Consider the following 24,852-nt stretch of genomic DNA (forward strand, 5'->3'; position numbering starts at 1 on the left):
CCTGAGCAGGTCCAAACGAGGATCCCAAAATGTGAAATTCAGATCCAGCATGATCTACAAGGCTACTTATCACCGTTCATAATGGTATAACATTTCTGAATAAATATATCTTTTTTTTTTTTTTTTTTTTTGCGGTACGCGGGCCTCTCACTGTTGTGGCCTCTCCCGTTGCGGAGCACAGGCTCCGGACGCGCAGGCTCAGCGGCCATGGCTCACGGGCCCAGCTGCTCCGCGGCATGTGGGATCTTCCCAGACCGGGACACGAACCCGTGTCCCCTGCATCGGCAGGCGGACTCTCAACCACTGCGCCACCAGGGAAGCCCTGGATAAATATATGCTTTTTATTTTTAATTTATTTTTGTTTTATTGAAGTACAGTTGACTGACAATTTTTTTTTTTGGCTGCGCTGCATGCGGGATCTTAGTTCCCCAACCAGGGATCGAACCCATGTCTCTTGCAGTGTAAACACGGAGTCTTAACCACTGGACGGCCAGGGAAGTCCCTGACAATTTTTTTTATCGAGTATCTTTTTATTTTAACTTCAACGCAACATATCAGAGACACACACTATGGAAGCCCAGAGCTGCAGGGAAGGGTTTGCCCGTGTTTGGCTCCTGGGTGGGGCTGTGTGAGGGGCTCAGTGTTCGTGCCGAGTCTCAATGCTGAGGCTCTGGAGCCATCCTTGCTCCAGGCTTCAAGAAATTCATCAAAACAACCAGTGGTATCAGCCCAAGCTTCACTTCAGCAAAGGCATGCCCTCGCCTGCAGCACGGATTCGAGACACTCAGGGTCCCCGGTCAGGGCTCCCAGATCCCCAAAGCCCCAAACCCTGACTTCTGGGTCTGCAGCACCAAGTGCAGCAACTAACTACTGACTGGATGTTCCAGGACATCCACGTCCATCCATACCAAAAGCAATTCATGTTGCCTCCTGTTAGGAGCTGAACTGTGTGCCCCCCCAAATTCATATGTTGGAGCCCTGACCCACAGTACGTCAGAATGTGACTGTATTCGGAGATAGGGTTTTTAAAGGGGAAATGAGTTAAAATGGGGTCATTAGTGTGGGCCCTAATCCAGTATGATGGGTGTCCTTACAAGAAGAAGAGATTAGGACACAGACACAGAGGGAAGATGCAGGGAGAAGACGGCCATCTGCAAGCCAAGGAGAGAGGGCTCAGGAGAAACCAAACTGACCAACACTCTGATCTCAGACTTCCAGCCTCCAGACTGCGGGAAAGTACATTTCTGTTGTTTAAACCACTCAAGCCTGTGGTACTTTGTTATGAGAGCCTGAGCAAACTTCACACACACACACACAGCTTTATACAGGAGTATGATTTTGTTACTGAACCCCTGACTAAAATTACAACTTGAATATAACTCTTCTGTTATCAGCACATGAAATTCAAATTATATTAATATTAATAGGCACACACAAACATGACTAGAGCTACCTTCTTCACAAAGGTAAACAAAAAAGAATAAAAGCCTCCTGTTTGATCGATTCATTTTTCCTCTTTCTTTTTTTACCTTGTGGTAGAACTTTAAGGTAATTTCTTCTGACATTCAGTTCTCGTAGGGATTTCAGTTGCCCTATCTGCTGAGGCAAGGCTGTGATCTCATTGCAGCTGACGTCCTGCATTGAAAACAAAGAGAGAAACAGTAAACGCCTTTTGCCGGGAGATCAAGCATTTCATGTGAAATCTCCTTACGGAATTTAAATATTAGGACAACTACACAGGGACATTTTTATATTGGTCTCCGGGTCCGAGGTCAAGTGAGGCTTATTAGCACAGAGAAGAAGAAAGAAAGCGCAACATTTAAAACATCCTCTGAGAGAAAACGGAGAAAAGAAGCATGTTAGTAGCCTTCGGTAGCTACTCTGCCAGCCTCGAGGGCTGCTGTTCTCACATGCTTCAGTCTTATTTCTCACAACAAAGCCATGAGGTAATATTACTGGCCTAATATTCACAGATTAGAACACCGAGGCTCAGGAAAGTTCAGTCAATTGCCCAAGGCTTGCAAGTACCAGGGTTAACACTTGGAACAAATTTCCAGCCGACCGTTCACCCATTACCTTACCTTACAAAATGCCCATAGTTTACAGTGTATACCTATATATACTACTGCACTGTTTGGATGCATTATTTATTTAAAATGGAGCTCTTAGCAGAAGGCTGGAAACTTTGGACCTGAACACCTTTACAAACATTTTACAAGCAAGACTGTGGGGTATGCGGACTGTGTCTTCTTTGCTTTGGAAAAGTAATACTCTATTAGTAATCATTGATGGGAACCATCTCTTGACACATGCAAAATGGTGGCCATGACATTTTTAATCTTCTGTATCATTATTACCTCCCCTAACCCCACTCTTCCTCTTGTCCCTAGTAGTTCTGGTCCTGTTCTCCACCTCCCTTACCCCAGCTACTCCGTTAGTCCAGACCAGCAGCATCTCTCAGCTAGACACTATAATGATCTTATGGCTGTTTCCAGGCGTCAATCTCCTCCTCGGTTCCATCCTTCACAGAGTGAAGATTTACAGGGTGTGAATTTCACTCTATCATTCATCAGCTCAAACACCTGCGACGGCTCCTCAGGATAAAGTCCCAAACTCAAATCTGCTCAAATGTTTGCCTTCTCCTGTGAGCCTGTGAGCTCCTAGATGGAAGAGACTGTGTCTTAGTCACTGCCTCCTGTGCTGAGCAGAATGCCAGGTATAAAGTAAGGGATCAGGGGCTCCCCTGGTGGTGCAGTGGTTAAGAATCCGCCTGCCAATGCAGGGGACACGGGTTCGAGCCCTGGTCTGGGAAGATGCCACATGCCGCGGAGCAACTAAACCCGTGCACCACAGCTACTGAGCCTGCGCTCTAGAGCCCGTGCGCCACAACTACTAAACCCGCGTGCCACAATTTCTGAAGCCCGCGTGCCTGGAGCCCATGCTCTGCAACAAGAGAAGCCACCGCAATGAGAAGTCCGCACACTGCAACCAAGAGTAGCCCCCGCTCGCCGCAACCAGAGAAAGCCCGCGCACAGCAACGACCCAACACAGCCAAAAATAAATAAATAAAAGAAATTTTAAAAAATAAATAAATAAAGTAAGGGATCAATAAATATTGGATAAGACTTCTGAAATCCATTTATGTGGATGTTCCATAATGTACAGTTTATTCTGTCTCTGGCTGGGAGCCCAAGAGGCTCCAACATACACACCAAATTTCTTGCAGGTCTTGCTTGGTGTCACAGAACCACAAATATATTTGGGCCACAAATGATCCCAATGAGCTCAAGTCCTTAAGCATCCCACATCACTGATGAACCTGCAAAAACTCCCCTTCACTCATCCCCTTGGAAAGCAGCAAAGCCTTGTTTCAGAAATTGGTTTCATATTCACTCGGATGAGAAGTCACCATTGACCAGTTCCTTGAAACCTCTGTGCTCCGTGTAACAGCAAGGCTGTACGGAACACAGTGGATCACTGCCCTCTAACCTCATCTCATTTACATATTCCTCAGGTGACTTGCCAATCTGTCAAGGTCATGAAGGCGCTAAATGGATATCACTCGAGGAAGAGGAATAACATCGCTCCTATTAAAGGAAACGAAGCTGTCATCTGTAAAGCCTGGGTGTACGCATTGGAATCAGCCCGCCATACCGTTCCATACTCAGCTGTCTGACTTGGGGGTGGGGCAGGGGGCTGGCGCGTGACAGGTTAAGGACATTAGGTGTTCAACGGCATCACCCGCAAGCTGGCTACTGCTGCACTGCTTCTGGCCCAGCAAAGTCACACAAGATTTTATGAAAGACATCCCTAATGTTAAAAAAAAAAAAAACCGACAAGCGCATCTGCAGAGACATAAATGTCTAAGGAGGTAATTACATAATTAGGAGGTCCAGAGATTTGTTCGGTCACTCTTAGCCCCTCACTGAATCAGTAAATTACTCTGCCTGTCTGAATATACTTCCATATCTGAGAAGTGAAAAGTAAAACGCCACCTTTTCCCCGTTACTATGGCGTTTCATCAGCCACAAAAGTCAACAACCAAACCCTTTCAATGAAAGTTTTATCTTTCTTTGCTTCCACCAAGTTACCAATAAGCAAGAGGTACCATTTTAAAATCTAAGAGTCCTCACACAAATGGTATGCAGGTAAGCCCTAGAAATATAGGAAATTAAATCATTTTATTGGACTCAGGACCCGGCACAGTCATGTTGGTGACGGCTGAGAGGAGGGGAGGTCATGGGAGAAGAATTAGTGAGAATTATTTTCCACCTCTAAGGAGAATCTATGTTGACACCTAAAATCTTTTATAAGTCTGTGAGTGATAGCATGAGAAAGACCCTTTTGCAGATTACGGGAATCACGTATTTTTCAATGTGAAACTGATGATTTTCAGAAGTTTTAAGGACATAATTAAAAAGAAAACATTTCTCTTAAAAAAAGAGAGGTGGGAGAGGAAAGCTAAAAGAGAACAGATATATTTAGGCAGCATAGTCTCACCATGAAATCTCCTGAGATGAAATGCATCTTTATTCTATTTTTTTCCTGTGTACGACACTCATCTTGCACGTCGTTGATTAACCCCAGCTAGCCATGAAATTAAGAGTATGCTGTTTCCATAAATATAAGGTAATTTTTCCAACATATATTTCTAAATGGCCTTATCAAAGAAAATAGACTCCCCTCAGCTATATTTAAACACTTATTTACCTGCAGGGAAAATGCTTTCCTAATTTATTTTTTTTAAAGAACTTCACATAATGATAAAACAAGTTTTTCCTTCTAACTTACAAGACAGGACATCTGTAGACAATTAGAAACATAAAGTCCAATTGTCCATTCACATTTTGAAGGGTATATGGCGCAGGTCAAATTATTTTAATAGTACTCTGCACTGCTGTCCGTTACTTCCTGTCCTGCCAAAATAATGAGGGAAAAAGCAAGATAGAGACTTTTCACTCTTGTATGATCAATGTTGCAGAAAACTGTGCAAACTCAATGCCCTCCCAGCTAGTGAACCTTGCCAAGTTTTAAAGAGGTTATGAATTTCATCACAAAAATAAAACCCCATAGGTAATTATGTCTTAATTAGTTGGGAGTGAGGAGGAGGACAGAGAGGAAAATAGTCTAGATGTTTTCAGATAACATATTTCAGGTTACAGAGTGTAAAAGCAACATTCCTAGAATAGCCTGGCTCTCTGTAACATGTCTGTCCACATTCAGTCTAAAAGAAATAATGGCTTTTTTTTTGGGGGGGGGGAGTTCATTTTAAAAAGATATGATTTAGGAAAATAAATTTAAAAAATAAACAACATTAGTGCCCCATATTTCTGCAATACTGAGAATTTATCAAGCTATGAGTTCCAGATCCAGTAACTTCTTAGAATAGTCAAATGAATCCCTTCTGAATGGTCTATTAGCCCTAAGCTATGTCTTGGAAAATAATTATTCCAAACTACAGTGAAATCAAATTACCATATATTCAGCATTATAAAGTTATAAATATACAGGTAGGCCCAATTCTATTGTTTGATACAGAAATGAATCTAATCATTATGCATTATATAATCACATAAATACTCAAACTTAAGTTTTATGAACCAGCCAGTCTAATTTTGTCATTTAGATTAAAAAAAACAAAATAGAGAATTTTAGCTATGACTTAAAATACACTTATTTTCCACTGGTTTAATCAAGATGCTTTTAAGCAACCAAAAGAAAAACTTTAGAAGTTAAGATTCTCATTTCATCACAACTCTTCTGGGCAACTAAAAAGGTCTCTAGAAGGGTTAAACGCATGCTGGAGATAAATACATTTTAGCTGACTGACTGCTAATTGCTACCTTACCTTCAGAATGCAAAAATGACAAGGATTTAAAACAACAGCGTAGGTTCAAGGATCATTAAACTAGGAAATGTCCACTTTCAGAATATATTTTTTAAAAGACTAGACATGCTTTCTTAAGTCGTGACTTCTAATGAAAGCCAACATAACTACTGCGTCAAGATGATCTTGGTTACAGAAGGTTTCCAGTAAGACCAGGCTAAGCGGCAGATCTGCACATGGCATTCTCATGAGCTACCTTCCCCTGACTCTTGGGTTTTCAGAAACTTAGCGTGGTTATACTACAGCTTAAGTCGTATTTTAAAATCTACCTCTTGGGCTTCCCTGGTGGCGCAGTGGTTAAGAATCTGCCTGCCAATGCAGGGGACACGGGTTCGAGCCCTGGTCCAAGAAGATCCCACATGCTGTGGAGCAACTAAGCCCGTGTGCCACAACTCCTGAGCCTGTGCTCTAGAGCCCACAGCTACTGAGCCTGCGTGCCACAGCTACTGAGCCCGTGCGCCTAGAGCCCGTGCTCTGCAACAAGAGAAGCCACCGCAATGAGAAGCCTGCGCACCACAACGAAGAGTAGCCCCCGCTCGCCGCAGCTAGAGAAAGCCCACGTGCAGCAACAAAGACCCAACGCAGCCAAAACAAAATAAATTTATTTTTTAAAATCTACCTCTTTATTTAATTGAAGAAAATGCAAACGTTCTAACAGGAAATATAAGCTATTAATACTGGCCTCCCATCATGTGACCATGTCCATTTTTCGAAATGTCTTTTGTATGACTCAGTGTAACTTTAGGTAAATATCTTAACCTCTCTGCTCCTAGGTAAAAAGAAAAGGTGAGATTATAAATAATTCCAATTTCCTTCCATCATCAGGAAAATCCATCTACCATATCAAAAATAATGAAGAGATTTTGTTTGAAAGATAGATACTTAACTCACTTAGGAGTAATGTCAATTTTGATTTTTCAGCAATCAAAAACCTAAATGCCTGTAGTGAGGACTTCAATTTTAAGACAAATCAGTATGTTCATTTAAACTCAAAACTTTTTCAAGCAACCTCTGATATGATAAATTATTGCCTCTCAACACTTACTGAGAGTCTACTTCTAGTATAAAACTCTACCTCACATCCTTCCACATACCCAGCAAACACATACCTCACCCCCACTGCTCTTCATAAGAAACGCAGAGAGAGAAGCAACAGAAAGGACCCTGCACAGGCCATGAGTTTCCAATTCCCTCACAGAAACCAGAGAAGTTAGGAGGCATCTCCAGAGACTATGAATGGACCTACGATTACATCAGACATGAATTCACGTCTCTATTACACCTACCTCAGAGACTGGAATGCGACACATAAAAAAAAAACGAAGGAGAGATTTTCCTCAGAAGTTCCTCAATACATTCTGTGTCTATAATCAATCCCTGAATTCCAACTCTCCACACAACCAAACATTTCACAAAAAAGAGAAAAAAAAAAAGTAGCATGTCTAGTCAGGGCCAGGAAATGCACCTTCCAGTCAGTTCCTACCTGAGTCAGGCCCAGTGAGTTTGGGGTTGTAAAAGCAGGTTTCTGCAACAGTGATATTATGTTCTCTTATATGAAGGTTAGAGCCGGAAGACACAATTTTCACACACGGCATGAGTTGGGAGAGGGCAGAATTGAGAAAAACTAAAGCAGAGATGGACCCCAGTGTGTCAGCACGTACAGAGAACTGGTGAGAAAACTTCTAAGACCTTTGGCAAATCCCCCATAGAAGGTTCTCAAATTTATTGTGTTCTTCCTTAGTGTGCCTGTCTTCTTCAGAGCCATCTGTTAATTATAACATGGCATTCATACAGTATTTCTTACCAAATATTTAACACACCTTATCCTTCGGGTATGATTCGACAGGTAAAAAACACAAAAAACATGTTTCTAGGATGCTGACACTGTCTTTAGGAGTAAAATGAGGTTTCGTCAACCCGAGAGAAGTCTGCTGACCCTGGTGCCTAGCTTGAGGTTCTTCAGTGAGGGAACTCTCAGACAGACACGGTCCATTTGTACCACACCCTACTTCTGTAACAATCTCCCGGCCTGCCCCAACTTGAATGGGAAAAGCACTGCAAGTTGAAATAGGGCAACTACACAGAAAGAAGTCATGGCTCCTCTCCACGAGAGGCTTAACGATCTAGGTGAGGACCCAGTGAGCACAGCTGCATTGTACTGCAGAAAGGCCTTGGGCTTTCAACAGACTAACCTGGTTTTCACTCCAGCTCTACCACGTCATGGCCCCACGCCCTTTGGGTAAGTAATCCTGAAACCCACACTTGTCTGTGCAAGGTAGACAGGATGTCCACCTTGCTGGGTTATTGTCAAGGTCGAATGATAGAACACATGTCAAGTACTCAGCAGAGTGTCTGGCATGCAGTAGGTGCTCAGTAAATGCCAGTGCTTTATCTCTTTCCTGGATAGAAAGAACATGCAGATACAAAGACTTACAAAGCAACACAGACATACAGCTACAGCTCTAAGGAGACAAGCGGTACAGAAGTAATTCAAAGTAGCTGAGGAGGTCAGAAAGTTCTAGATCATTCTCATCAGAAATGACCCTTGAGGGGCAGCTCCATAGAGCTTAGGTTCCCCTAAGTTCTCCGGCACCCGAAACAATGTGGAAATATATCCTCGCCTCTCCTGTGGACTCAAGAAAAGACGTCTCAGAAGTGTTACTTAATGAAAGTCTTCATGGAAGGAGGAAAAACTGGTTGTCCATATTCTTTGCGCAATCACAATCATTAAATGGCAATGCTTTATGTGTTAAGATTCTTAGATAATTGTGATATATTCAAGAAAGTAAGATACTGTTTTCCAAATCCAACTCCTCTCAAAAATTAGAGAGGGCACCCTTCTTGCAGATGGCCACGGTGCTTTGGTTTTTGTTTTTTCAGCGAATGATGACTCTGGAACATTCGCTCATACTTGGACGAGAAGCGAGTTTACAACTCAGTTTAGGATACTCTTTGAGTCTGATGTGAAAATTTCTCAAATATTTCTACCAAAGTAGTTCAACAGGGCTCAGAGCCTAATAATAAGCTGAGAGATTTTATCAGCGCTACGTGACTGAAGGTACTCTGAGTGCTTGGGGAGCACCCAAATGTTTTTAACAAGTTGGTTACTATGTAACTACAAAACAGGAGACTCCTACGCAATTCCAGAATTACTTCAGGCTCTCCAGGGAATTTTTTTTCCAATTGATAGCTAAAAAATCATCTGACATGGTTACCTGTAGTATCAATACTATTTTAAGCAAAAAGGTATGAAAAATAAATAAGAATGGATGGAAACTAATCTTTTTTAGTCTGTGACCTTAAGCAAGGCCAGTCACCCCTTGCGGTTAAATAATGGCAAGTTATTAAATATTCACCAACTTCACAAATAAATGCTTTTTGTGAAGGTCACACTTGCCCATAGAGCAGGAAGAACACAAGCTATAGAGCTGCCCTGTCTGGTAGGGTGGCCACCAGCCACACGTGGCTATTAAGCAGGAGAAATGTGGCCAGTCCAATCTGTGCTGTGTCAGTGGAAGACCTCAAAAACTTAGTAGGAAAGAAAGACTACAAAATAGCTCATTAATTTTATATTGTAGAGATGTTGAAATAATATTTTAGCTATCTAGGGTAAACTAAAATATATTACTAAAATGAATTTCATTTGCTTCTGTTTTTTTTAATGTGGCTACTAGTACCTGTAAAATGACATTTGCAGAAGGACAAATATCATATGATATCGCTCATATGTGGAATCTCAAAAACAATGGTACAAATAAATGTATTTACAAAACAGAAACAGAGTCACAGATGTAGAAAACAAACTTATGGTTACCAGGTGGGGAAAGAGGGGGAGGGATAAATTGGGAGATTGGGATTGACATATACACATTACTATATATAAAATAGATAACTAATAAGGACCTACTATATAGCACAGGGACCTCTATTCAATACTCTGTAATGACCTATTTGGGAAAAGAATCTAAAAAAGAATGGGGGGATATATATATATGTATATGTATAATTGATTCACTATGCTGCACAGCAGAAAGTACACAACATTGTGAATCAACTATACTCCAAGAGGGAGGAGATTTGCGGATGTATGTACATGTATAGCTGATTCACTTTATTCTACAGCAGAAACTAACACACCATTGTAAAGCAATTGTACTCCAATAAAGATGTTTAAAAAATACATCAAAAAAATTTTTTTAATGACATTTGCTGTCTGCATCATGTGCTGGGTGAGGGACAGTGCTGGGTGAGGGTGTTTCTGCTTGGGTTGTAAATCAGCTACGCCAGGGTGACCGACCCTCTGGGCATCGCTCACTGTCTCTCTGCCTTGGGTTTCTTCTTTTGTAAGATGTTGAGAGCTTGGACTAGACGTCCTTTTTTTTTTTTTTAAAAGACTGGTTTTTTTTTGATGCAGAACATTTTTTTTTTTGTCTTTACTGAATTTGTTACAATAGTGCTTCTGTTTTATGTTTTGTTTTTTTGGCCCCAAGGCATGTGGGATCTTAGCTCCCCGACCAGAGATCGAACCTACACCCCCTGCATTGGAAGGAGAAGTCTTAACCACTGGACCGCCAGGGAAGTCCCGGACTAGACGTCTTTTAAAACCACTGTGGCTTTAACATTCTAGGATTCAAGTGTGCAAGAGTTATTGCTGGTGGAGAAAAGACACAGGACAGGCTGATGGCAGTGTTGGAACCGGGAGGCAAAGCAGCTTCCCTAGAGCTGAGCTCCAGATGGGGGCCTAAGAAAAGCCCAGGGCATCCCTTACAGCCACCCAGCAGCTCATGTGCCCCGAGCCTAGAGACAGTGCTCTTCTACCTCTGCCGCCTGCCACCAGCAGCTGACAGGAGAATTTGAGGAAAGCCCTGCCCCGTGTGGGGCTGGCTGCAGGGCTCAGCACGTGCACCACCTATTAGCAGATGAGCTGCTCTGTAGCAGCACAGCCCATGGATGGCACGCTGTCAGCTTAAGCCCAGGGTGCAGTGGGACAGAAACACATTACGGCTGCCAAAGGCTGACTTCACCGACGTGCCACACATCCACTCCGCAGGAGCCCGACAAGTGGAAAACTACCAACGCTGTACTCATACAGTGTTTGCAAGACCTAATCCAAACTCTAGCAAACCCGGATTTGGGGGTTTATCACACTCCTGAAAGAAGCATTTTTTTAAAAAGCAAATAACTATCAGTTTCATCCGAAGTGTTATTTGCTATATCTTTTGTTTTCCAGAATCAGTTAAAATGGAACCTTCTGAGTTAACTTGGATTGAAAGACAGAGTCGCCACTCACTGGCACGGCCCTTGGGAGTCCTCACAATCGGTCCCAAGCCACCTTCTTGGTCCACTGTCCACGATTTGACAGCAGCCTTCAGCAAACATTTTTGGGGGCATCTATCTTGTGCCAAGCACTGGGATAAAACAGCAAATAACACCCAGTTCCGGTCCTGAATCAGCTTTCAAGGTGTAGCGGGTGTTGGCCTGGAGAACACCAAGTGAGAAGACAAATGTGGTTCCCTGAAAATTCAGTGATACGTAGAGGGTGCTGGCCTTAGGAGCACCCAACCCTGGCTTGGAGGATCTGGGAAGGCTTTTGGAGGAAGTGAAATCTACCTTGGCTAAGAACTGACCAAGAGAAGAAGAGAAGGAAGAATCAGTCCTTGTGGAAAGAGTGATGTGCTCAAAAGTCTAGAAGTGAAAATGAACAAGGCTGGAATTCAGAGGGTAAAGGGGCCAGGGACAAGAGATGAACCTAGAGAGGTATGCAGGGGCCAGACTCAGCAGGGCCTTGAACACCCTGGAGGTGATGATGGCCTAAATCTAAGCGGTGGCCTCGAGGGTGCAGTGCCCAGCCTCACTCCACCCAGCCCCAATGGGATCATACTGCTTCACACTCCCCAGGCATGCCGTGCACTCCCGGGCTGTCGGGCCTTTGCACAAGCTGTCCTTTCTCTCTTGAGTGCCTCCTCTGTCCCTTACACGGACTTATGTAAGGCGCCTCTCAAAGGTCTCTTCCTGTACAAACCCTCCCCAACCCCAAGACTGAATCAATCAATCAGTTCCTACGCCATGCACTTACTTCTTGTAATAGAGACTTTGTGGAGAGGAGGGTGTCTGCCCAAATTAATATCTGACTTCTTGCAGAATCACCCCTCTCCGTGGCAGCCGAGCAGCCGTGTCCAGGCAATGTGACCACGTGCCTTGGGCATCACTGACCAAGTCAGGAGAGGACGCTGGAACCAGGTCTCGCCTCTCTCACTCAGAAACCAAGGCTGAGACATGCTAGTAGGTCCTGCCATGTGCTTTATCTGGGGGGACATTTAAACTTGGGATCTATGGGCTAGGCGACCTCTCCATTGTAGGGAGAAAGCTGAGCAAGAAAGCCAGTGGCTTCCGTGGTTCTTGACAACTTTCCAGTACCTTGTTCTAGTCACTCACGATCCCTGACCAGATGTCATGGTGCTAGGGATGTGAAGACCCCTGTCTCCTTATGACTCATCCCAACTCTTGGTGTGAGCTAGTTGGAATGGGTTTCAGATACTGCCATCCTGAAAAAGGTACTCTTTTTAGGGCCCTATTGCCTTTATACAGAAATTACTCACTTCTGTCCTAAAATCAAAGTGGATACACATGTGACATGGGGGCTGTCACTTTCAGAGCCAATTCCAGATGGACACATGACCATAGAGTCACAGCACTCTTTATCTGGGCCTCACAAGCCACCACCCCAGTGTTCCGGGTGGCCCTGGAAAAATTAACTGGAACTGACACACAAGAGAAAAGTTATTGGCCATCAATGTTCTAGATTGGAGTCTACTTGAAGGAAGGTATTATGTCCTTTTCATGGTTGTAATCACAACACCCAGCTTTGTGCTGGACACAAGGGCAGTACGGAAGAATGCTTGTTGGAGGATAAATTATGACTATTATTGTTTAGACGAGTTGCTCATTCTTGACTCTTCATTCACCCAAGATATCTTTAGCTCAACAGAAGTACAGAAAGAACTCATTCTTTCCCATTTTAGAAACAAGGTCAGTAATTCAATTAGTGGTGAAGGAGCTGACATCTCGGTCTCAGGTACATACTTACAAGCCACTCTGCCTATCTATAACTTGTTCTTCTTTCTTCTCCCTGAGGATATGGACACATTTTAAAGTTACATCAATTTGGCGCAACGGTTCCTAAAATTCTTAGAGAATCAGAGCATTCTCTTCTTTCCAAGTTAATTATATACATTCATAAAGTCTGGCCTACTAACTTATTTGCAGATTGTTTTGCCAGTGTATCCATAATGTATCACAAATTTATTTATGCAATCTGAAAAAAAATGATCTAAATACCATAGGATAATCTGTAAACTTCAGGAACTGTAAATGCTGAAAACTTCAGGAAGTGTAAACTACAGGAAACCTATAAATTTCAGGAACTCTGTCACAGCAAAGCCATGATTATTCCTTTCCCCACTTAATGTCTCTATCATATACAGACCTTCCCACAGGACATGATCCCCTCCTTGACCCACTGGAGCAAAAAGTCTTTCTGACTACCTTGATAGGCTACAATTAGTAAACAAACAAAAAGGGCATCTTAGAAATCAGTAACATACCAACTCCATTAACTGTTTGAGCTGACCTATCTCTTCAGGCAGCGATCCAAGTTTGTTGTTACTTGCAATTAAGACTTTGAGAGGCAGACCACACAGGCAGGCCGGCAGGGCGGACAGCTGATTCCGACTGCGAAGAAATAAAAGAACTCTGGTAAACAGGCAGGCTACTTCATACTGTTTGTGAACATGTTTTTTCAACAAACAAGGAGAAAGGAGTGACTGAAGAAAACATTTTGCAAATATAAAAAGTCTGATAAACTTTTATAAAAATGCAAATCCCAAGTGTATAAGAAAATAAAAAATAGTTTTTAAAAAAGAGGGGCATAGGCAGTTGTGAGGGAAACAACTTTTTCCACAACAAGGGACCCTATCAAGCCCCCTGAAGATGCCGAGCTGTTGGCCAGCTCGAGAGCATATGGGCAACACAGGCTGTACAACCAATAGCAACGGGAAGCTGGTGCCAACTGTTCCCTTTCTGACAGTGTGAGCGGGAGATTCAGCGAGGACGAAAGCAACCAGCCCAGCGCAAGGAAGCATCATCGCATCCATCTTAGCAGTGACGGGGAAGATCATTTTGCTGTAACTCACAAAACCACCGGGCCCATTTCCAACATTTTGATTCAGCTTCCTTTTGTTAAAGCAAGAGCTCTGTGGTTAAATTCTGCCTGGGTTATCTGTGAGAGAGCTAATTAAAAAAGAAAAAGGAAAAGTCGGCCTTCTGGCAAAAGTGAAGTTGGAGCCAAGAGGGGTTCAGTTTCACAGAGGAGCATGAAAAGTGTGAGCCCAGGCCTCACCTCTGCTCTTCACCAAAAGCTCTCGTCTCTACTTAATGGTCCGCGTTGAGAAATCTTTAAATTTCCCATCATCAACGCTACTTGACTGAGAGACAGGAAAATATCGGATAAATGAAATCTACGAATCACATCAAGGATACGTCGGCCATTTATTTACCTTCCCCTCCACAAGGAGCCCTTTTCCTGCTATCAAGTAAGGAGACAGATGGTTTTCCGGTTTCCCTTTCTTTCTCAGCCATTCTGCTGAGGGAGCCAACCACCAGGCAGTGAAATATCTACAAATCTGTATTTGGAACTTCTGCGTGTATTCGCACACACGTGTGAGACTTCGGAAGCTGTGGTACCATGTGTGTATTTGTGGGTGTGCATATGTCTTTGTGTGTGAGAGATGAGAACAGACAGCTAGACTGGAAACACACCAAAATGTTATCAGTAGCCATTTTTGGGGAGTAGGTACAGTGAGTGGATTTTATTTTCTTTATTATACTTTGCTGTATTTTCCAAAATTCCTACCAAGTACTTTCATAATTTGGGAAGAAATATCATTATAAAAAGAAACTTCACTTAGGTACTGGTTACATGGGTGCTTCTAGGTGTGGAAATTCATGAAGATGTACACTTACAATCTGTGCACTTTTCCACACATATGTTACAGTTCAGTGGAACCTTTTACTCCCTCACCCTACCACGTGAGGGGGTGGGTATCTGATTAGGAAAGGGTGTCTCTAACGGACGGGCTCAGAAAAAGCAGGTGCTGTGCTGTCAAAATAGCCTTTCCAACCTGGGTGCCTCCCTGTGACCACTGTGACCAGGTGCCTGATGCCAGGTAACCATACTCTAGCAAGAAAATGTAGAGCCATGTCTTCTCTCCCCTGCCCAGATGTGAAAAGAAAGCTCTTTGCAAAAAGGCACAGAAGGAAGAGAGCTTTCTCTCAGGGGGTCCAGCAGAGGGGGAAGGAGAGTGAGAGCCCTGAGGGTGGAGGTTGTATCCTGGTGCTGGAAGGACCAGCTGGCTCTTAGCTTCCCCTTGGTTAGGATAACAGGCTAGATAGAATAGGGGCAATGGGCTCACCCTGACACTCTCTCCTGATGTCTGGGGGCAGCGGAAGGGGAAGCCAGGGCTATCAGGCTGTCTTTCTGTGCTCTCACACCCCTCGCGCTGCCCCCTCTCAGCTGCAAGAGGCCAGGAGGGCTCCTCGGTCTTGAGGAGGGGGCAGGAGGGCTCCTCGGTCTTGAGGAGGGGGCCTTCCCAGTGCCCTGCTGGGCCAGCTTTCTTCAAGCTCCAGAAAAGTTTCCTGAGATACTCCCTCTGCAAAGGAGAACCCCGTTTATTAAAAGGTGGCAAGTAAATAATTTGGCATTTGTGGTTTAAAATATTTCTTAATATACCATTTCACATAGTGAGGACTGCTAAAGTAAAACGTTAATACGGTAATCCTCTTACTCTAGAGCCATATTTGAACTTCCTCTGGAAGAGAGGATAACGGGAACAAAGATAAGCATTTTTAGAAATTTCTACGCTATTTTCCACAGAATCAACAATTACAGCTGGAGATCTTTCCTGTGTTTCTCTGCTTGGAAACTCAGATGTAAAGTATTGCCAGTCTCACTACCTCGATGCAGGCATCTAATCAGATTAGCAGGTATGGCATTGGGAGAGCATCTACATACCATTGAAGCAATGCAGTGAAGCTTCTGCTCCTTCAGACACATGAGCATTTGAAATTACATGGGATTATTCCCACTGCAGTTCTTCAGGATGGGTAACTAATTTAAAATAAAATTTAGGCTTGTGAAGGCATTTGCGGTTTCTTTGATGGGGATGAATGGTTTTTATGATTAAAGCAGCTGACGGAACAGCCTATTTATTTATGCCCTACACATTCCTCTATCTATACTATAGTTAATCACCTGTAGGCAAATCGAGATGCCAGGACGGGTCATAATACAGCATGCCACAGGCCTGGGGCACATTTCTTCTATTTCATCCATCCGTTCCCTCAGCCTGTACTTTGTATATTTTATCACAGGATGTTCCTGTATTACTGGTAATTTCCCCCATAGAAAAACGAAATACACACGCACACAAAAACCCATTAGCTCTCCAGCAAATATTTATAAAGAAGAGGAGAAACTGCACGCCCTTTAATCCTCTCCCCACTAAAGACCACAACAGCAGCCTAAGCTTTTTGAAACTGCTCATCTGGCAGCAACTTTTCTCAAGCAAGTAAGTGCCTCAGGCCACAATCCACCACTCTGGCCCCCACTTGTGTCCTGCAGCCCTCTGCACTATGAACAGGCCCTTGAAGGAAACAATGGTTAAAAATAAGACCGTACAGCATCTGATCAGGTAATGGCCAACATTTATCTTCAAATCCAGCCTGGGAGTCACATCTGAAAGCAATATATTTAAAAAAAAAAAAAAAGATTTTTTTAAACTCACTCATTACAAAAGAGTAAATTTACGGGGGGAAAAGGGCCACTTATTCAGAAGTAGAAATTACAGATTCGGTCATGGTGGCCTGAGCCTTCCTGCCAGCACAGAGCAGGGCCTCCCCAGTGTTTCTTGTCACTCTCCCTGCTCAGGCTGGGTGGAGGATGAGGCGAGGAGGAATGAGGCGGGGCCGGAAGGCAGCGGGCTCTTACCAGCCTGTGATTACTGCTAACGCTTTGTCTTCCTTCCTTCTCGGCCGAATGACTTCCGACTAGAGTTACTGGTCTGTTTCCTCATTTCAGGGTGAAACAAGGCAGCTCATCATAACCTGAACAGTTCTGATAGCCTAAGTTTGCAGGCTAAATTCCTCTTCAAGGAGCGCTACCCTCGCTTAACAGAAGTCCTAAATTAAGGAATTCACAAACCGAGTCACTTCTGCATGGTTTCACTTTTATTTATTTATTTTTAAATAAATTTATTTATTTTATTTATTTATTTTTGGCTGCGTTGGGTCTTCGTTGCTGCACGCGGGCTTTCTCTGGTTGCGGCGAGCGGGGGCTACTCTTCGTTGCGGTGCGCGGGCTTCTCATTGCGGTGGCTTCTCTTGTTGCGGAGCACGGGCTCTAGGCGTGTGGGCTTCAGTAGTTGTAGCTCACGTGCTCTACTGCGCAGGCTCAGTAGTTGTGGCACACAAGCTTCGTTGCTCCGCGGCACGTGGGATCTTCCCGGACCAGGGCTCGAACCCATGTCCCCTGCGCTGGCAGGCAGATTCTTAACCACTGCGCCACCAGGGAAGCCCTGGTTTCACTTTTAGAGTGTTATTTTAATGTATTTTGACTATGGCCTTCCTTATTAATATCCATGCTTTCAGACTTAATTTTGGTATTTAACACTATTTATTACTGGTTTATCAGAAAGTTATTTTCCTTAATGTATGTGATGATAAAAACATGCTATAGTCTTACACGTGATTTTGTTATCAGACATCATATGTGTTTTTTATTCTACTGGAATAGATCCTTTTTGTAAGTGAATGGGTTCACTTAATAATGAAACATGGAACTCACTTAAAATAATTTCTAGAAAGATTTCCATAACAGATTCACCTGCTCAGTTGGTACAGAGATCACCAACTGTGGAATTAGAAAACCTGGGTTCAAGTCTCATCTCTGCCATAATCGTCCATAGAACTTTAGGTAAGTCACCTACCTCTCTGACTTTGTCATCCATAAAACATAGATAATAATACCTACGTAACATGACACATGAGATTATGGATGTAAACGTGCTTAGCCCAACACTAAATCCATATATTAAGGTCAAACCATTCCCAACACCACTGACGTAGCAAAGCAATGGGAGGTGACCAAAAAGAGCTTAATTAGGTTTTAGTTATTGATTTTATTTCCTAACTGCTAACATTTCAACCACTCTTAAACTAAGGCTGCATGTTCAATTTATCAAAAACATAAGCCAATTAAAGATGACGATTCGGAGGCATGTTGGGGAAAACCAGGCTGGTTTCAGGCCAAAACAAACCAAGTAACTCTTTCCAATCTGGAGAACCAGAACTAGAACAAAAAAAAAAAAAAAAAAAAAAAAAATCACACCAATGACCTTTTCTCTCCCATCTTCTCTAATTCCAAGATCCTACCATTACTCTGGGAAAACATGAATACCCAGGGGTCATCTTCTCTATTTACTAGTTTTCAAAAATGAACAGAAATAATAATGTGAAATCACAAACCTATTAAGAAAATGTCACAGTGTGCCTCTAAAGGGCACAGAGGAAGCAGGGCAGGGTTCATGGTATCGGCACCTCAGGCTCACCCTGTATAGGTCTCAGGCAAGGAAGGGAATAAACAAGCACACGGGAGTTACTGTATGTTGCTTGTTTGAATCACACTGTCTGTGCTTTTGGCACATGAACCACAGTGAAGAGCAGTTATACTACTTGAGCCAAATAAGTTTCCTCTTGCACAGGGTACCTCACCTAATTTTGCCGTATGTTCTTTTTGCATACGCTGTTCGCCTTTCATTAAAGGCAGAGTGATTTTTTTCTGGTGTGTGTTTGCCACTTGACTGTTCCTCGTCTTCATGTCCACACACAACGGTGAACAATATCCATAGAGAACTATTTCCTTTTTCCTGCTTGCTTCGTTCTGAAAACCCACCATGGCAGAATTTCTCACCCTCATTTCCTCAAATGACTAAATACTTCCCCTGCATGGCCAGCCCTCCCCCTTCATTCCCACCATCCTCATGTGTCTGAGACAAGGACCAACAACAACCAGAGCCTGGCTTTAAGTTGCCTGGAGATATCTTGGCCAACATTAGTTTTGTAAATATAAATTCTATAAATATAGCTTTACTAATGTGTCACATGAATTTTTTAGATAGAAATTCTCTTGACCTTATGTATACGCATAAAATCTGGGAGTCCACATCTACATCTAACTTTGAAAGCAGTTCTGCTACCTACAACTTGAGAATGACGATCATTTGAAAACTTACATGTTGCAAAACTAGAAACACAGAGTCATCATTTCAAGTGAATCTTGAACCAGTTTTGAACACTATAGCAATCCATTTCACACTACACAATAGGGCCATTCTTTGAGAAAGTAAAAGGCAGCTTCAGAAAACTAAAAGAAAAGGAAGCAGCGAGCACCGAAAGCAGCTCAGAATTCAGGCAAATTGCGGCACCAGCCATTTTGCTGTGCACACCTGCGCCATATTTGGCTTCTGCAGCTGAACTGGTTTCCCACAATAACAGCCTATCAGTCTCCTCTTGAGTATCAATAAACCTTGGCTTAACATATTCTGGCTTTTTACACCCCTAACAGTCAGCAACCACCACTACCAATGTCCGTCATTAGATTTCAAAGTGCAGTTATTGATAACTTGTCCCTTTCTCAGCTATTTCCTCTCCTTTTTTCTAAGAGCTCTTCAGTTCTATAAGGACAAGTCTCTAAAAACTATTCCTTAAAGTTTCCTCTATAATACTTATCATTTCCTTCCTTCGTTGTAAAATGGAGCTAAGTGTTCAACATCAAGGAAGCTTTAGATTTCAAAGAGAACTCAACACCTGATACTAGCAAGAATAATAATTGGCCAAACACCTCCAGAGGCAACAATGTAGATTTGAGGTTTTAAGTATTGAGACTGTACAGGCCTGAGCCTTAAGCAAAACATCGTTGCTGCCAAGTGGGAAAAGTACCACTAAATGGCTGGAAAAGATGTACTGGCACTGAAGAGAATCCTCCCACTTTTAGGAGCCATGTCCCAGGCAGAACGGACACCACCTTTCTGTCCCCAGGAAGGTACGCCTACCTTACCTGCCTTCTCCTCCATGCCACTCCACACCAAAGCCAGGGAAATAGATATTTTTTACTTTAACATTTTTCCCTGCCAAAAAAGAAAGGGCTATGGACACTGACTGAAATGAGAACAGGCTGCTCAGATCAACTTTTACCCAGGGGGACTGAGTTAACAAAAATCATTCATAATAAAATTTAAGGTGCCTGAGCATTTTTGTTTATCATTTGAAGACGTGTGCCTCTCCATCCATCTCCAGGAATTTCTGAACGTGTAATGCCGGTAGACATGCATGAATATATTACTCTATATACATCCTCTTCTTCCCACGTATCCTTCCAAGTAAGTGAGTGTTCAGAAAGCTTCTCTCATGTAACTTGACAGCCAATAATAACTCAGTTCCACTTAACTGCTCTAAAACGTAAACAAGTCAGCAGCATATCCTCTTTACTAAAAATGCTATAAAATCCATTTACTGGGGCTTCCCTGGTGGCGCAGTGGTTGAGAGTCCGGCTGCCGATGCAGGGGACACGGGTTCGTGCCCCGGTCCGGGAGGATCCCACATGCCGCGGAGCAGCTAGGCCCGTGAGCCATGGCCGCTGAGCCTGCGCGTCCGGAGCCAGTGGGAGGCCCGCGTACCGCAAAAAGAAAAAATCCATTTACTTTACTCAAATACTAGACCTCTTGCCATTATTTTTCTTAACCCATTTTGGAATCCATAAGATAATAGTATGCCACAAACTTCATTCAACAATTCAACAAACATTTCTTGGGTGGTTATTATGCATAAGGCACTGCGCTAGGCACTTAGACAACTATTATTTTATTTATATTCACAATAATCCTGTAACATTAAACCCCCTACTTTTCAGACACAAAAACTGATGTTATTCAGTGAATTTAAATCACTTGCTTCAAGTTGCCTAGCTAATGCTAAGATATGAAACCATGTGGGCTGGGCTTTAGATCAAAGTCTGTGGTCTTCCCTCAATAAAATACAGCCTCTTCTCATTTTACTTTGGAATAAAAAGTACAGGTAAACCAGGAAAACAGTAGGAGGAGAGCTCCAAATTCCAAACGGAGGCAACTGAGACACTAGACTGACAATTCAATGACTGATTTATATGAAAAGGGATGGAGGAAAGAGTCGAAGATCATCTCTGAGATTCCAAGCTGGAGGATAGGGTGCTAGAGAAAAGCGGTAGGAGCATGGCTAGGAACAGGGTTCCAAATATGCTAATTTGGGAAAGAAAAAATGGGCTTAGTTTAGCCCATGTTGAACTTTGAGCTGTTCCATCTAAGAGGAACTGAATTTTAGTCCATTGGGAAAATAAGGACTAGTGTTAAAATGAGTCAAAGTGACAGAGAATGTACTGGATACACACACATCAGGCATGAGGTCTGAGAGAGAAGATTTAAGGACCAAAGATGGGGCTTTGGGGAATACTAGCATTAAGGTGCAGGAAGAGAAAGAACATCGAATAGAGAAGAGACAGAGAGAAGTAGAAAAGTGAGCAGCAAGGCATGTGACCAGATCAAGGGAGGAAGATGCTACGGTGTCAAATGCTGAAAGGAAGCTAATTATTTCCTACACTTACTAAGTGCCACTCTGCCCAAGAACCTGTTCTAAGCACTGAGAAAATGTGAAATGTACATGAATCCTGAAGCTTATTAACTCCTACCAAGATAGGCAACATCCCTCTGAGCTGGTATACCCTTACCTCCTACTTGAATGTGGATCTTATATTTTAAAAGTGCTGGAGCAGCAAATATTTCCTACTGGGTTTCTCAAATTTAAGATAAAAAATGAGTGACTCTTAAGGAATAAAGAAAGTGAGACTTCCTTTATGGGTCTTATCCTGTAAGGTGGAATGAAGGATTCCAGACTCATCCTAAACAACTCTTTAAACAAGTGTCTGCAGATCTGGACACCACTGTCAGATGCTCAAAGGTTGCCTCTGCCGAAGTCCCCAGGTGTTCTCTCCTGGTACTGAGGTCACAGCGGTCTCTTGCAGGGACTAATGCACCAGAGGGGCCACCACTCATATCAGTTTACTTAAATTCCCTGAAGATAATCCATTTAAATGGCCACACAAAAGTGAAAGCAATGCACTGCCTTCAAAGCACTCTCACTGTAGCCTCAGTCCTCCCTGCCCACCTACATGCAAACAGCCTTTCACAGTCTTTAGAACACAGGATCTGAAAGGAAGAGTTTCACAATCCCCACTGAACACCTCTTTATTTTTTTCTTCTACCTATAGTCCTGTTCAAATAGTTCACAGAGCTATACAGTTCTTGCACGTGGTGATATAAATTAAATTATTTGGTGTATCTGGAAAAACTGTGACAAAAACCATTACTGGGGGTCTCGTCTAGCACACCCTCCCAGATTATCTCTGCTATTCATTGTCCTTGAGTTACTGTACAACTCTGTGTTTGCAGAAATGGATTGTAATGCAAATCATTTTTGTCCACAGAAATACAGATGAATCATGATGAGTGTAGAGGAATTTTAACTGACTACTGGATACTGACCAGCTTTGCAACTATTTGTAAATTTACTTCAGTAAGCCCACTAATGTGTGTGTGTGTGTGTGTGTGTGTGTGTGTGTGTGTGTGCGTGTGTGTGTGTTGAATCCTCCTTTAAACAGGATATAACATTCTACTGGTTCCTTCATTAATTAATGGGTTAAATACAATCTTCGACAGATGTACATTTTATATTTGTATGAGAGTCATGAATTTACCTTTTTAAAAAGAATTACCCTTTAACAGGTGATTAGTTTTAGCCATAGCGACTGGTGTTTCAACAATGAAATTTCACGGCAGACAATTTAATGTAAAGACCCAGCTGCTTTAGACTTTTGGTCAAGGTCATTCTTTTCCTCATTACATAATACAGAGCACCCAGAAACTGAAAAAATCCCCTCACGCCCTCCAGAAAAAGTTCAATCTTATTAAGGAGCGGGGGAGAAGAAAAAAACCTTAAACTTGAGTACTCAGCGAGTGATTGATACATTCTTTGCACTTTTCAGTACTTATTTTTTCTCAAAATTAATTGCATATTTTAATTGATCATTAATAATAAACAAAATTCAGATTTATACATATTTCAAAGGTGCTAAATAAAGAATAAATCAAGCTGGATGGCAGCTGTGTGAACACACTCTATGCTGTAGTACTTCCTGGGCCTTTCTCTTTTCTACTCACATTTCATCGTGTCTTTCAACACATCCAGTCCATACAGATATCTTGGCCCCTGAACAGGGCATCACGAAGGCACATACTTTCTAACCTCATCCTTTTTTAGACATGAGGTCAGTTCCTAAATCTTTAGGTGATAAACATTCTTCTAAATCAGTGTTCACAAAATGGTGTTCTGAAAAGCACACTCTAGGAGATGCTAATAGGTAGACCTCACAAAACAAGGGAGGAGAGTTCTGATAGCACAATATGTGGACTTCTTTTTAAAGCAAGCATACCTATTAACATCCAACATAACACTTTTCCACAGACTATACTTTTAGGAGATGGTGTTCTACTTACACCCTAATGTACCTAATGGGATCCCTGTGGTTAGAAATATGTACCTTCTTTTCTCCTAGGGAATTTGGCAGGCAGGTTTTCTCCAGTTCTGTTGCTCTCTATTCATGAACAGAAGGACTAATCATTCAGTAGAATGGATCAATTTTCTCATATTATTTTCCCATCCCTTTCTGTGATGGTTTGCCAGTTGCCAAATGGGAGTTTCAGAAACACACTGCCTGATTTCGTGAGGATAAGGTAGATAAGCTGGGATTAATAGATAATACAGTTCCACACGATCCAACTCTCAAAATGACCCAAATCTTCTGGTTATTTGGATCTCACCATTCAGAGAGATCATCTCATTCCATCTGTTCTGACAGTCCATCTGGTCCAGAGAGTATAAAGGTATTCCAAGAGATGACAGGAGATGAAAAAAATGCCTTACAGAATAACCTGCTCACCTCACAACCACTCCTTTTGTACCTTAAGCACCCAACCCCTTGACTCTTTCTAGATAAAGCACTACAGACTATGCATTTATTCTTGACTTTCTCGTCCATGAAAACAAAATGTTGTTTGGAACTATTACACATGCTGAAACTCCTGGCTACATTATTTCATCAAAATTTCCCCTCCCTGAGTTCTCAGAGCACAGGCATTCCTTTCAGAAGTAGGATAATATTTTTAACATAATATTCTGCAATTTTCTAGCCACTACAGTGTATGTTTTATTACTTTTGAAAATGAAGTGATACATTTAGATCTGGATTGGGAAACTCAGAAAACCAATAATGCGTCTCTTTTTCTCAAAAGCAACTCTTATAAAAAACTTTATTTGTCCAGTTACTGTAATCGTTACTAACAAGCAACAAAGAACACTAAGAGAACTAAGGGAAGCCCTGGGTTGGCCTCCCTTATTATACCTCCAGACTGCAGTCAAATCCTACTTCCTTAAAGCCCTAATTCCAGGGAAGACGGTATGGAGGATGCTGACAAGATAGAAAAAGCAGAGTTCAACAAAGAAAGGATTGAAGATTAAGAAGTCAAATTCTCACAAACTTCAATTTAAGGTCGAAGGCAACAAGACTGGTTCTTATCAAGTTTTATAATAAAATAAACAACTCAAAGGAATTCAGGATTAAGTTGTTTTTAGGCAACCAACAAAGTATACTATTATAAGAGTAAGAGAATGCATAAGATTTCACTAATGAGTCAAAATGTATAGTTCCTGTGCTACACATCTCAATCACTAAGAGTCTTCTCCATTAAGGAATCCCATGGTGCTAC

At 42.4% G+C, this 24,852-nt stretch overlaps 1 protein-coding gene across 5 annotated transcripts in view; it reads right to left on the reverse strand.

The window, feature by feature from the left end:
* LRCH1 (leucine rich repeats and calponin homology domain containing 1) overlaps positions 1-24,852 on the reverse strand; it is a 192,928-nt gene that overhangs the window by 62,820 nt on the left and 105,256 nt on the right. For all 5 annotated transcript variants that reach the window (XM_082859639.1, XM_082859637.1, XM_082859640.1 and 2 more), the window contains exons 3-4: positions 13,492-13,618; positions 1,530-1,635 (exon numbers count right to left, since the gene is read on the reverse strand). In XM_082859639.1, coding sequence (XP_082715765.1) covers positions 1,530-1,635; positions 13,492-13,618 — 233 coding nt within the window. The remainder of the gene's footprint in view (positions 1-1,529; positions 1,636-13,491; positions 13,619-24,852) is intronic.

The sequence above is a fragment of the Leucopleurus acutus genome (assembly GCF_964270905.1).
Source record: "Leucopleurus acutus genome assembly, chromosome: 18".
NCBI classification, from domain to species: domain Eukaryota; kingdom Metazoa; phylum Chordata; class Mammalia; order Artiodactyla; family Delphinidae; genus Leucopleurus; species Leucopleurus acutus.